Here is a 13807-nt window from a genome sequence, read left to right as displayed (position 1 = left end):
ACATGGGGAAAAGGTGCCTTTTGAGTCAAGAAGATCTGGATTTAAAGCGGCTCTGCCTCCACATGCCTTTGCCACTCTGGGCCTCCATTTCCCCCACTGGGAACACAGGTGGCCCCTCTTCCTGGGACAAATACCTGGGACAAATGCCTATCAGAAACAGTCCCCTCTCTATACAGCCAAACATAAGAACCTAAGCTTTACAAAACATTACAAAAGCAAAAACATGAAAGGTCACCTGGAAGGCTTCCAAAGAAGATGGGAACATTGTGTTTGAAGCTGGAGAAGGTGCTGGGAACAGGACATCTTCTAGGTCACAGAGACAAGTGAAAACATTTGAGGAATTTTTAAAAGCCAATCAATACATACTTATGAAAGTGCCTGCTGCCTGAGATAAGGTCATTTCAAAAAAAAAAAATCTATTCCATTAAAACATGTATTTACTAAAAGGGGCGTTCCCAATGGTCCTTGTTCCAAGTCAGAGAACATCAATTAAAGAGATGGTGTGGGTAAGCAGTTTCTTTGGACCTCAGCGGCCAGCACTTCCAAATAAAACTGGCTTCTGAGTAAGGTGAGCCTTCTCCCTGCATCGACCTCTGTCAGCTCTCAGGGTACCAAGAGCTGTGCCCCTCGATGATTTCATCCCCTCTCCAACTTCTGCTTTGAAAGGAGTAGGATTTATTCACGGCTCCTGACAGTGGAGGTGATGAAGAAGAACCCAGGGGATCTGGGTTCACCTGAGAACCCCCTCCACTGTGAGAAGGCCCCCAAATGACTTTCAGCATTCTTGCTAACCCGGATGCACAGGCTGGGCCTCGGCCAGGCTAGTTCAGGACTGCCCCAAGAAGCATATTTCTCTTTACTGCCCACTGTTTCCACCCCACAGACAGTTGTCCTACTTGCTTCTACACAATTAGTCGGCACACTGGGTCCTCACCCAAGAAGGAGGGGCCGCCGCCAGATCCCATGATTACCATGATTGCTGCCATTTGACCGCACTGGACCATCAAGGAGGGTCACTGTCCAGGCTGCAAGCACAAGGACACACCCCGGATCAAGAGGAGAGGGGGAGCAAACACAGAATGAGAGCAACCTGTCTGAAACTCTCTTCTTGGCCACTCGGCTGGCAGTGGCCGTACCCATGAAGAGGGACATCTCCAGAGCTCTAGTCTTGGCTCAGACATGTCCTTCCAGTGAGGCCTTCGGGGACCACTCGGGTTCCAACGGCAACCTCTGGGGCCCTCCAGCCAGCAGCCCCCTACCCCTGTCCTCCGCTGTATTTTTCTTCAGAACACTGATCACCATCTGACATGCTCTTTCTTCACGCTCACACGGTCCCTCTTCCCTCGTGTGGTGAGTTGAATCACGTTCCCTCAACATTCACGTCCGCCCAGAACCTCAGAAGGTGACCTGATTTGGAATGAGAGTCTGTGAAGATGTAATGCAAGGATCCCAAGAGGAGATCCTCCTGGATTTAAGGTACCCAATGACTGGCACCTGGAAAAGAGAAAGTGGGGGGAGGTCTGGAGGCACAAAGAGGAAAAGCCCATGTTATGAGAGAGCCAGGAAACACCAGGAACCCCCTAAAGCTGGGAGAGGAGAGGGAGCTCTCCCTCTTCGAGCCCTCAATTTTGGATTTCTAGGTGAGGCAATGCATCTGTGGTGTTGTAAGCCACTGACATTGTGGTCCTAGGCTAAGGCAGCCTTAAGAACACAACACCCCATCAGAAGGACCTCCACGAGGGCAAAGACTCACGGCTGTGCCATTCCCCACGGGAGAATCCTAGTGCTTCGACCGGCAGTGGCCACACATTAGGTTCTTGACAGATACCTGCTAACTGAAAGCATGGATGCTTACACTTTGAAGGTGGAAGGCTTTCTACAAGTCAGGTTGGCTGAGTTCTGTCCTCTTTGTTAGGCAGAGCCAGTCATCCACCAAGGGTCTGTTTAGACCAGGCTCTTCCCTCTACTGCCACTGTCACAGGGACAATGTCCCTTCCTTGTTCCCCTTCCCTTTCCCTACAGTGGTAGGTGAAGGCACTGACGCTGGAGATCGAGCTAGGTTCTGCTACCTGTGCAACCCGACATCAGTGGAACCTGCAAAGACACCCACGTCTCCATCCCTGGGACCTGGGCATATGTTCCCCCGCATGGCTAAAAGGATTTTGCAGATTAAGGATCTCAAGATGGGGAAATTGTCTTGGATGATCTGTGTGGACCCAAAGTAGTCACAGGGGGATCAAGCGGAGGCAGGAAGGTCAGAGTCAGAGAAGGGGACATGACGATGGAAACAGATTTCAGAGCCTGAGAGATGTGAGGGACTATGTTGCCAACTTCGAAGACACAAGAAGTAGCCATGGGCTAAGGCGGGCAGTCTCCCCCAGAAGCTAGAAAAGACAAGGACACGCATTCTGCCTCCAGCCTCCAGAGGAAACACCGCCCTTTCATCACCTCGATGGTAGCCCAGGGAAACCCACGGCAGACTTCTGACTTCCAGTACTGTAAGGCAATAAATGTCTGCTGTTCTAAGCCACTAAGGTTGTGATCCTTTGTTACTGCAGTAGTGGGAAAGGAACATACAACCTGAGGCTGTTTCCTCCTCCCTAACGCGGGGATCATCCTTGTACTGACTTCACAGGGCAGCGGGAGGACTACGTGTACAGGGCACGGGGCGCAGGGCACAGTGTGTGGTATACAGTGAACACGTCCCCCCACCCACCCACGCAGAGTTGGCCTGGAGTCGGGGCAGGCTTCTTGGGGGAGGCGCACTGCGACTGTGTCCTGAAAGGTCCGTGGGCACACCCCAGGGGCTCCTCTATGGAAAGCCCTCAGTGGGTATCTCTGTCACACACTGTCCACCGCTCAGGAGGTCAGACCGGCCTCAGGAATGCTGACCTCGCAAGAGTGTGCTTGTGGGTTGCCATGCCCCAAGGGTTACTTCGGTCGAGTTTTTGAGCAGTAGAGCAGTAGAGTTGAAAAATGGCCGGGGAGGCTTGAGGAGAGAATGTCTCTTGGAGGAGCGAGGGCAGGCCGACCCAAAACTGGACAGTGGTGTAAGGAACTGGATAGGGCCATAAGCCAATCCTGTAAATCTTTTTTGCTTGTTTATTTGTTACTCCAGGCTACTGGGGACAAATTCGTTTAGCAGTCACATTTCTGTTTTTCTCTCTTGTATTCAAAATCCCCTCTGGTATCCCCACGCCTTCAGGAAGGCTGACTGTGGGACTGGCCAGAGAGCCCCATTGTCATGCCAGGTCAAGGAATGATCTACCAGCAGCGGCTGGTGGGGGCTGCTCAAAGGTTTTCCATGTGTCTACATGGAAGAAACCTGTAGAAGAATATGGGCGAGTGTCAGGCTTACACGAATCATCCAGAGGCATTAAGACACCCTTTAGTTCACGTGCCTGCTGACTAGCAGCCTTACCCTACACTGTCCCTGTGCAGAGTGGGGCACAACAGGGTGGGACAGAGAAGAAGCCTGGCCTTTCCTGCACAGCCCGTGTTCTGAAGAGGACCCAGCCCTGATTCCCTTATGTGACTGGGACCAGAGCAAGCAGAGCCCCATGGTGGTGCTGGGACAGGTGGGAAGTGCATGAAAGCTGGAGAAGGAGCGGCCAAGTGGATGACTCAGGAGGAGACGGGAGATAAGCTCATTGGTTATGAGACAGACATGCCAAAGGACAGTGGAGCCTGGCAGGTATGCAGCTGGGGAGTCTGATGAAGCTGATGCTTGGGGTAGTGCTGGACCCTGCCATCAGGATGATTTTTTTATTATTTTTTTATTTTTTTAAAGATTTTATTTATTTATTGGACAGACAGAGATCACAAGTAGGCAGAGAGGCAGGCAGAGAGAGAGGAGGAAGCCAGCTCCATACTGAGCAGAGAGCCCGATGCAGGGCTCCATCCCAGGACCCTGGGATCATGACCTGAGCCGAAGGCAGAGGCTTTAACCCACTGAGCCACCCAGGCATCCCAGGATGATCTTTTTAAAACACAAAGATGATGCTGTCTTCTGCTGAAAACCCTTTCATGGGTCTCCGGAACCCCCTAATATGCAGTCCACACTCAGGGCCCTTCACACCCTGGTCCTCCCCAACCCCCCATACCCTATGGCTTCTAGGGCTACTATCCAGCCTGTCACTCCCTCAGAAGACCGCTCCCTATCCCAGATCCTCTAAGATGCCTTCTGCTCCCTGTTCCCTTGGTGAAAGTCTAGTCGGGCTTCAGGGCCTCATTTTTGGTTTAATCTTTTTTTTTTTTTTTAAATTTACAATCTAGTTAGTTGACATCCAGCTCAGTGTTGGTTCAGGAGTAGAGTTCACTGGTGCATCATTTACACATAATACCCAGTGCTCATCACGATGGCCCTTCTTCAAACCCATCCCCCATCCATCCCACCCATTCCCTTTCCTTCAACCCTGCTCATTCTCTATCGTTGAGTCTCTCATGATTTGTTTCCCTCTTTTTATCTCCCTCGTGAATGTTCATCCATTTTGTTTCTTAAATTCCACGTAGGAGTGAAATCAGATGGTATTCATCTTTCTCTGATGGACTTCTTTCGCTTAGCAAAATACATTCTAGCTCTGTCCTTGTCTTTGCAAATGGCAAGAATTCATTCTTTTTGATGACTGAGTAATATTCCTGTGTGTGTGTGTGTGTGTCTGTCTGTCTGTCTGTGTCTGTCTGTCTGTCTGTCTGTCACATCTTTATCCATTCAGCAGTCGAGGGACATTTGGGCTCTCTCCGTAGTTTGGCTATTGTTGACAATGCTGCTATAAACACCAGGGGGCATGCATTCCTTTGGATCTGTATTTTCACGTCCTTTGGGTAAATACTTCGTAGTGCAGTTGCTGGATTATAGGGTAGTTCTATTTTTAGCTTTTTGAGGAACCTCCACACTGTTTTCCAGAGTGGCTGCACCAGCTTGCATTCCTACCAACAGTGCAAGCGGGTTCCCCTTTCTCTGCATCCTCGCCAACACCCGTTGTCTCCTGTACTAATTTTGGTCAAGGCCTAATTTTAATGCCACCTCCTCTGTGAAGCCTGCCCCAGCCTTGGTTACAAGCCACAGCTCCCTCCTCTGGGCTTCCACCATCACCAGAGCTAGCATTGTTTGAGTGCTCACTAGGACTCAGGCACTGTGTCCAGGTCTTTTAGTGCCTATCTGATTTAATCTTCTCAGCCCCCCTCTAAGGTATTATTAACCCTACTTTATGGAAGAGGAGATCGGCACATGAAGATAAGAAACCTGGGTTCAATCCCAAGCAAGCTGACTCCAGGCCCTGTACTCTTCCTCCTTGGCTGGACTCCCCTCCTGCCAGAGTGGAAGTCACCCCCAGCATTACTGTGCCTCCCAAACATTCCTGCTCAGTAGTGACACTGTTCACTCCTTCCTCCACCATCTCAACACCAAGGTCACTGTGTTGCTGGGAAAAGAGCAGGAACTCATGCCATGGCGCCTCTGACACTCAGCTCTGGCATCACTCCCAAGTCCTCCCCCTCTGGTTTCCGTGCTCATCCTTTGGGCTCCAGTCTAGTGCCTACTCCAATGCGTGGGATGGTAGGAATCTATCCTGTGTTTGGTAGCACTTCTTTATTGTCTTTATGAGGACTTAGATCAGGGAGAAAGAACACATATTCCCAAAAAACCAGTAGCTGTGGCCACCTTGATATTTTATTTTTCATTTTATAACCCTATTCTGACTGTGTCAAACTCAAGGGGGAATCTAATTAATTGCCAAATTCTGTCAATTCTATCTCCCAAAGAGCTCTTGAATCGGGAGTCCTGAGTCTTGAGCTCTTGAGTTCTTCCCATCGCTACTATCAACCCCATCTCTTGCTGGTTTGCAGTCACTTTCTAAGAGGTCCTCCAGCAACCAGCAGGTCCCCTCCAATCTATCTTCACCAGAACGCTTATTCTAAAACACACAACCGATCTGGTCATTCTTCTAATCAAAGCTCTGCAATAGCTCCCAAAAGTCCTTCCAATAAAATGGAAATTCTTTAACACGGCTTATGGGACCCGTCCTCCACGGCTCCTGTAGCCATGCCACTTTCTCAACAGCTCCCCCTCAAACCCCCCACCCCAAGGCTGTGTGCTCCATGCACACTGACCACCAGACCAGGAGCTCCTGCAGCCCCCGGCCTTGGTGCACCTGTTCCCTCAGCCGGTCACCTGGCTTGGCTTTACCTGGCTGAAATCTGCTCGGGCCTCAGGTTCAGCTTAGACATTCCTTCCTGCAGCAAAACTTCCCTCACTTTGAAGACGGGTTAGATGTTCTTCATGTGCCCCCATGGAATCCTCCCCTGCCTCTGTGGGAACCCTTATCATATACACTATTTACTTCTTGGTGGATGGATAGTTCTTTTCTTTGTTGAGGTAGACTGGATTGTTGTGTCCGGTTCTTCAGTCTCTCCTGTACTGGAATGACCCATCCCTACACTTTGCCCTCTTTGCATCGTCTCCCACAGGAGTAGGCAGACCATATTCCTACCCCACTGATGCTGAGCTTAGCTATGGGCTGTGCTGGCCAATGGAGCCCCAGCAAACACGACATGAGCAGGGGCTTTGAATGTGCTGTCCAGCTTAGCATGGCCTCTGGTACTTCTGCTGTCTGCCTGGACAATGGTATGTGCAGGACGGAAGATGTGCAAATACAACCGGAATCTGCCTCGCAACCTGCACCTTGAGGCAGAGGACATCCCGACCCCTACTGGAGCGGACCCATGAACAAGAAAAACAAGCCTTCTAAGCCCCAAGAGTTTGTTAACACAGTATCACTGGAGCAGAAACCTGACTGATACACTTGTCTACACTCTTCACGAGACTGGAGGCTCTACATAGGCAAGAAAGGACTATAACCCGAGCCCCCAGCAGAGACCTCATTACATCACAGGTGCTCAATAAATATTTGTTAATTGGATGTATGACTGAATGAATGTATATGGGCTATGGACATGTCTGTCTCCATAGCTGGCATGAGAATTCTTAGGCCAAGAATGGCATCTGATTTCTCTCAGTAACACCTAGTTGTCTTGTTTCCCACACTGCGTTCCGGGTAGATACTTGATAAATATTTGTTGAAACTAAATAAATTGCATTTTGTGGGCTGGCTTGGGACTGAGTCCTTAATTTATGACATTGTTTCTATGGGAAAATGCGTTCTCAGTGCCAAACAAACTTGCAAATGAACTTTTGGAACCTCACCCGTTCATTGGTTCAGGATTGCCAGTTTTGTGGAAATCCATAACTGAACACATGTGCTATGCTTTGCAATATGGGAGAAACTGAGAAACTGCTTCCAAACCCAAGCTATTCAGCCTGCAAAAATTCACTTTCCACCCACACAGACAAATTCAGCACAGGTTGGATTTGAGGTTCCAACAATAAAATACTAGACTTTTTAGAGCTCACTGTTTATCTAATTGCTTTTGATCTGCTTATACTAGATGCCTATTCTTAACACCTGATCAAAAGGAAGTTAAGATAGTTTTCTTGCCCACCCCCCATGCCCAACAAATCCATTTTCTAGACACATATGCAAAAAAGTTCAACCTTCTCAAAAGGGAAAATAAATTATTTTTCTAAATAAATCTGTGACATTTAAAATAAACACAGTGGGATGCTCCACGGTTATAAGAAAAGATCCCCCTTTAGAATTCCTAATTTTGAATGGTACTGGGAACTCAATATGAGTCACAGATCTGAGGCTTAGTTTTATTTCGTCTTAGGCCAGAATCAAGCCACTTGGAAACTTAAGTGATCCGATGTGGCTGGGAAGGGCCATCAGTCTAGAAAATTCTATATGACATAACACACACGTCTCAACCTGCGGTAGAGTTTCTCAATCACTCAATCTACTTCATTCACTTAATGTATATTTTTTGAGCACCTACTCTGTGTCAGGCACTGTTGTAGACTCTGGGAATATAGTCGTGAACAAGACAAACAAGGACCCTATGTTCATGGAACTTTCATTTTAACAAGAGAGGCAGAGAAAGAAGATCAGTTATATGATGGGGCCGTGATGAAAATAAAACAGTGAGGTGATTATGAGTGAGGTGAGGCCATTTCAGACTGGGTGATCAGGAGAGAGCCAGCTGTGGAAGGATCTAGGGAAGAATATTCTAGACTGAGGAAACAACAAGTACAAAGTACCAGAGGAGGGAACAAGTCTGGCATATTCCTAAGTCAGAAGGAAAGCTGGTGGGGTGGAGTGAACAGAGGAGAGACACGCATGAGAGGCGCAGAAGAGTCAGATAATGTACGCATCCTGTAGTCAGACAGTCAGACTAGATTCTAGGAGAGAAAGCCAGTGCAGGTTTTGAACTGGGGAGTGACATGAACTGGTTTAGATTTTAAATCACCCTTCCTCTTGGAGAGTACTGGGACAGGGGTGAGGGAGTAAGAGGAGAACCAGGGGAAGCCTGAGTCATACTTCATAGAAGGCTAGAACTTCTAGCCCATCATCAATAAATAATGTGTCTTCAGCCTCTTCTCGGATCATTCCTCTTACCTTCTTGTGCTCATGAAACCAGCCTCTGCCCTGGGGACAGTTTCCCCAAAGCCAGCTCAGGGGCTGGCTGCTTCCTCTCACTCATGTGTAAGTGTCCTGCTTGTGTCTCACTGCCTTTTCTGGATGCTTCTTCTTTCCTCCCCCTTTCCAAGCCTGTCCCCCAAAGGGCCGCAGCCTGGAAGCTCAGGCAGTCATGCCACCAGCCCACACCACCCCAAAGTTCTCCTTGCTGCAACCATCTACAGTGCACCCCCAGCCCTGCTAATTCCTCCCTTTTCTGGACTATTTTGCTCCTCACTCCAACATTGTCTCCACAGTTGGTTTTGGCGACTATAATTTCCAAACAGATGATTCATCCAACACTTTGCTACCTCAGTTCCTTGACCCCCTCCCTGCCAAAGATCTTGTCTTCCATCCTACTTCAGGTACACGAACATAACCTAGGCTTTGTCATTACCAATAGTGCCATCGCACGCAAGACCTACCTACAGTCCATCTACTACCTCTTTCCAGTTCCTCAGGTCCAACAAGTCTTAAATCCAACCACAATCTCCCAAGCACAGATCCTACCCGCTATTCCCATCCCTCACTGCCCTCCTTAGAGTTGCTTCCAGCAGAGAGCCCAGGGTCCGCTGGCACTACTTTAAGTACCAATATCCATGGCAATACCATCATGCTTCCCTTGGATACACCCTCAGTCCCCAGCCCCCCACCATGTATTTCCTGCAAAGCCCTACCTTGCTCAACCTAGCTCTCCCCAACTCTGTGACCACACCAGCAGAGCTGAACACAGCCTTCGAAAGCAAAACCACACTGAGTGTTCTCATTCCAAAAGCAAGACCACTGGCCTCCACAGGGCCCTCCTGCTGCCCAGGGATCACACTGTATTTTCTATCTCCACTATCTGTCCAACTCTCTTTTCCACCTTCTCTCCCTTCTCTCTTCAAACCTCCAGTCCTTCCTCCCCCACCTCACTCTGACGGCTCCGAAGTCACTGAACATGATGTAAGCAATATAAACTGATACCACTTACCCTTCCCCCACCTACCTGCTCCAGGACCCATGTTCTGCACCTTCCCTCCCAGGACCAAGGCTGACTTGCATACCTCCTTCCCAAGGCTTGCCTCCCCTCGCGTGCGTGCGTGCGTGAGATCACCTTTCATCTTCTGAGACACAACTGCGCAACCCTTTCTTGCACCATCAGTTTCTCCTTCTCCACTGGAACTTCCCCAAATAGCCCCAAAGCATAGCGTGCTTTCACACACCTTAAAAACAATAAGACCCTCTGGATTTTACTTTCTCCAACGTCTGCTCCATTTTTCTGCTGTTTTCCTCAGCAAAGCTCCTCTGAAGAGTCGTCTCTGCTCTGCTCTCTCATGTTTCTCTTGCAGCATTAGCACCAATTGCCACAACGTCTCCAGTCACGGTCACCAGTCATCACCTGCTAGGTCCAAAAGATCAGTTCTCTTCTCTTGCCCAGCCTCTCAGCACCATCTGGCACAGCGGACCGCTCCCTTCTTTCTTGCCTTGGCAACCTGGAGACCACCTCCTTCGGTCTTTCCTCTTCCCTTTCTGGCTGTTCCCTCCCTCTCTTCCTCTCTCTGCCCCCAATCATGGTGCCATCTCCGTGCTCAGTTCCCCAACTACTCCTCCCCTCAGTTGACATGGCCTCCCTTGTCTGGTCTTCAGGCTTCTTTACATCCCATCTAGATGCATCTAAACCCCAAAGTCATCTCACCAGCCCATACACTTTGTCCATGAACTCCAGACCTGTGTTTGCCAATATAGTAGCCACTAGCTCTGTGTGGCTAATGAATTCTCGGCGCTGCCACCGAATGAACCCCTGCAGGGAGCTCTGCAAACACAGACAGGGCCGACCTAAATGGAACGGGTGGGAAAGAAGAGGGCAGCTGTGTGTAGTGGGTGTGTAGCGATGACATGCTGTGATGAGCGGTTAATTTCCTCAAACCCTAGACTTGGGCGAGCCACGCGAAGAAAACGTTCCTACCCAATTACAGTTATTCATGAGCATTTTCCTGGCCCTGCTTCTTTTGTCTGCCAACGATTCTGACGGAAACAGCCCCGTGAGGAAGCGCAGCGAAAGGCAAGGGCAAGTATGTATCCGGGTGCATCGTAGCTTTCAACTTCCTCAGCGAACTCCTAATTAATCCCATCCCCACATTTTTTGCCTGTTTCCTGAACCTCTTGCTTAGACCATATTCTCCCCCTCTCCCGTCATTGCCCTGGGCTTCCTTCCGCAGGGGCTTCCCCATTCTCTCCCCAGTCTTCTTTTCTTTCCCCCAGCTGCCTTCTTGTTCAGCCTTCGGCTTCTCTGCACCTGTTCCACTCCTCCTTATCCTTTTTCACCTTTAAAAACTGAAAGCACCAAACTGACAGACACTGTTATGTTATTTTTTTTTTTTTTCTTTTCTTTCTTTTTTTTTTCCCCCTCTCCCTGCCTGAGCTACAGCTCAGACGCTGCTCTCCTCCTCGCTTCTGTAGCGGGCGCCCGAGTACTGGGTTGCCATGGCAACAGCCAATCCAACCAGACCGGTCCCAGCCACGCTCGGAGCTGCCATGGCGAGGAGGAAGCCTCTACAAGTCGCCCCAGAGCCCGGATGGGTCGTGAACATCGTAATTCCAGCCCAGGCCGGGCCCATTCTGCCCGGGGACCGAGACCGTACACCAGGCCCCCAGCCGTACCACGTCGCAGGGGACAGTGCCATCAAGAACACGGCTTCCACCCAGCCAGCCAGATGCGTGACATTATGGGGATTCAGCTGAAAATTTTCAAACCTCCCTATTCTTTCATCTCCTCGGGCGGGGGAGGGGGGGACCTTTTGCCTCTCTGTTTCTCTCTCTCTCTCTGGAGTCCTGGGGAACTCTGTAGAAAGTACAAGCAGCACTGACAACCCCAGCCTCCCCCGCTCCCACTCCTGGGCACGGGCAGCCCTGAGCGGTCCCGGTCCAACTGTCTGGTGGCCCTGGCACAGCTGGGAACATCGCTGACAATTAATTAGGATTCCACCGTGATACTTCAGTGGACAGCAAAAGGCTCCGTTCCCCCAGGTCATCGGAACGGATCCTCAAAGTAGGGCAACAAGTGTTCTGCCACCTGACACTCCCTCCGCCTCCCCAAACATGTGAGTTGGTGAGAAAGAATCAGGGAATACCTTTGTAGCGAATGGCACCAACCGCAGTGAGGGTCTGCAGCCGTTAAACACTCCGTGCAGGATGGATGTTTACTGCAGTTGGCAACACGAATTCTCCTCACCTAAAAATAAAGACACCCGCGGTTCAGACGAATTACAAGCAACGCCGGAAAAACGACAACCCCTTATCTGTTGAGGGGCCAGGAAGAGCACACTGATCGACTTGAACTCCAGATATCTCTGTGATGACGTGGGGCAGGTGTTCTCAGAAGCCCCCGGGGAAGCTTTGAAAGTGTGGATCCCCAGATACCCTGCTAACCCCACTGCCCAGACTCCTGCCCGTAGGTCTGGGACCCAGCCTGGGAATCTGAAATTTTTAGGGGCTCACTCAGGTAAGTCTGAGACACAGTCAGGTTTCTGATTGGTTGGTGATGATTTCCAAGGGGCTCATGGAGTCGGGTCACCTGGTCTTCCCACAAAGACCATCAATGAGGGGTCAGTGGTGCTTTGGAAATGAGCATCTGGGGATGGCAAAGGCTCTGACCCAGGAGCGTCAGCGTGAGGCTGGCGCTGGACATGGATGTGAGGACAATCCCACGTCCCTGCCAGGGTAACTCCATTGCTTCAGCTCCTAGCTCACTCACTCAAATTCCCTCCACTGGAGTTGAGAATGAAAGAATCAGGGAGTATTCAAATCATTGCCTGCCCCTCAAGCCACCTCTTCCAGTTGTCAGGGAAAAAGCAACCCACAGAGCAGGCACCCGTGCTGGGCAGACCCAGGCATCTGAGACAGTCAGTCAGAGCCTGGAGGCGGGGTGGCAGGAGGCAGATAGGACCTCAGTGTTGCATGGCGTGTTTTCTGCAGGCAAAATCCCACAGCGGGCAGTAAGGAAACTTGGGGAACTCATTAAGCTGGGAAGTTATTCACGCTAGAAGGTAGAAGTAACTTCTTTAAAAGGTTAGAGAAACAGAGTTCTAGAAAGGGTTGGTGAGGAAAATAGGCTATCCTGAGGAGTATTCCTCAATTCTAAGTTGACTTCATGGGGGGATAAACCTGTCCATTTCTCATAGTCCTCGATGCTGCTGAAAGATGTGGGGGCAGACCACCAGCCTGAGCCAGAATTAACTATTCTGAATGTGGCCATTTCCTTGTAGCTCACACAACATCTTAATTCTGGAGGGGTTTTCATAAATACATAATCTCTCTAACCTTGTTTCCTCATCAGTGAAATGGTGATGGTGCCGCTGACTCCATGGGGTTACTATACATGTCTGGCATACACTAAGTCCTCAATAAATGTTGGCTATCACTACTGTGTGGGGAAAGGGTCCCACAGTCCAACAAACATGCGAAATCTTCCACTGAAAAGGCAAATCAATTTCCTTAGAACAAGGCTTCTGAGAGCCTTTGAATATGCTGGGCATCGTGATACTCCAGGAGGGGTACAGTCAATACCATCTCCTCCTAGGGCCACTTTTGCTCAGAACACATAGTGGAATATTCTCTAGAACCTTCTGTAAAAACCTTTATACAGCGTACTTAAACAAACAACATAACTCCATGCAAAAGAGAGAACACTGTAAGTACTTACATTGGACCTGCTTCTCTAATAACACATTATAGTGACTAACACAGCAATGCATAAATCTTCATATGGTTATTTTTAATGGCCGCATATTCGATAGATGTACCAGGACATATTAGTTTGGCTGTTACTATCTCCCCAAGAGTCTAGGACAGAACCTTCCCTAGATTTTGGCTCTCTAGGGATTATACTGGCTCAACCAGAATCTAATAGGATCCACAGCAGTAAACCTAAGTGAAGAATGTACGAATAACCAGCTTCGATGCCCAGTCAAAAACTCTCCCTTGGACTTCAGACTTTGAATGACCAGAGGCTAAGTAGTCTTCACCTTCCAGAAAATGAGGACCTGTCAGCTATCTGTGGCTCTCCCAGTGGTTCCCAGCTTACAGTCGTGAGTCCCAAGGAAAGCAGTAATGAGAACTTGTGAGCTATTTGCAATGTTTCAAAAAGCTGAATGGGAAAGAACATGCATGGGTCAAGCAAGACTTCAAGAGTCTTTGCTTTGGGCTGGAATTTTATTGGCTCCATGTGGTAACACAGTCTGTTCCCCGGCTGG

General features: G+C 49.5%; 1 protein-coding gene across 1 annotated transcript in view; it reads right to left on the bottom strand.

Moving 5' to 3' along the window:
- Positions 1 to 13807, bottom strand: part of PLXNC1 (plexin C1) — a 144125-nt gene that overhangs the window by 98687 nt on the left and 31631 nt on the right. The window contains exon 4 of the mRNA XM_047740059.1: positions 11687 to 11787. Within this exon, the coding sequence (XP_047596015.1) occupies positions 11687 to 11787 (101 nt within the window). The remainder of the gene's footprint in view (positions 1 to 11686; positions 11788 to 13807) is intronic.

Source organism: Lutra lutra, chromosome 8 (genome assembly GCF_902655055.1).
Source record: "Lutra lutra chromosome 8, mLutLut1.2, whole genome shotgun sequence".
In the NCBI taxonomy this organism is placed as follows: Eukaryota; Metazoa; Chordata; class Mammalia; order Carnivora; family Mustelidae; genus Lutra; species Lutra lutra.
This window is presented reverse-complemented; position numbering and strand designations above follow the sequence as displayed.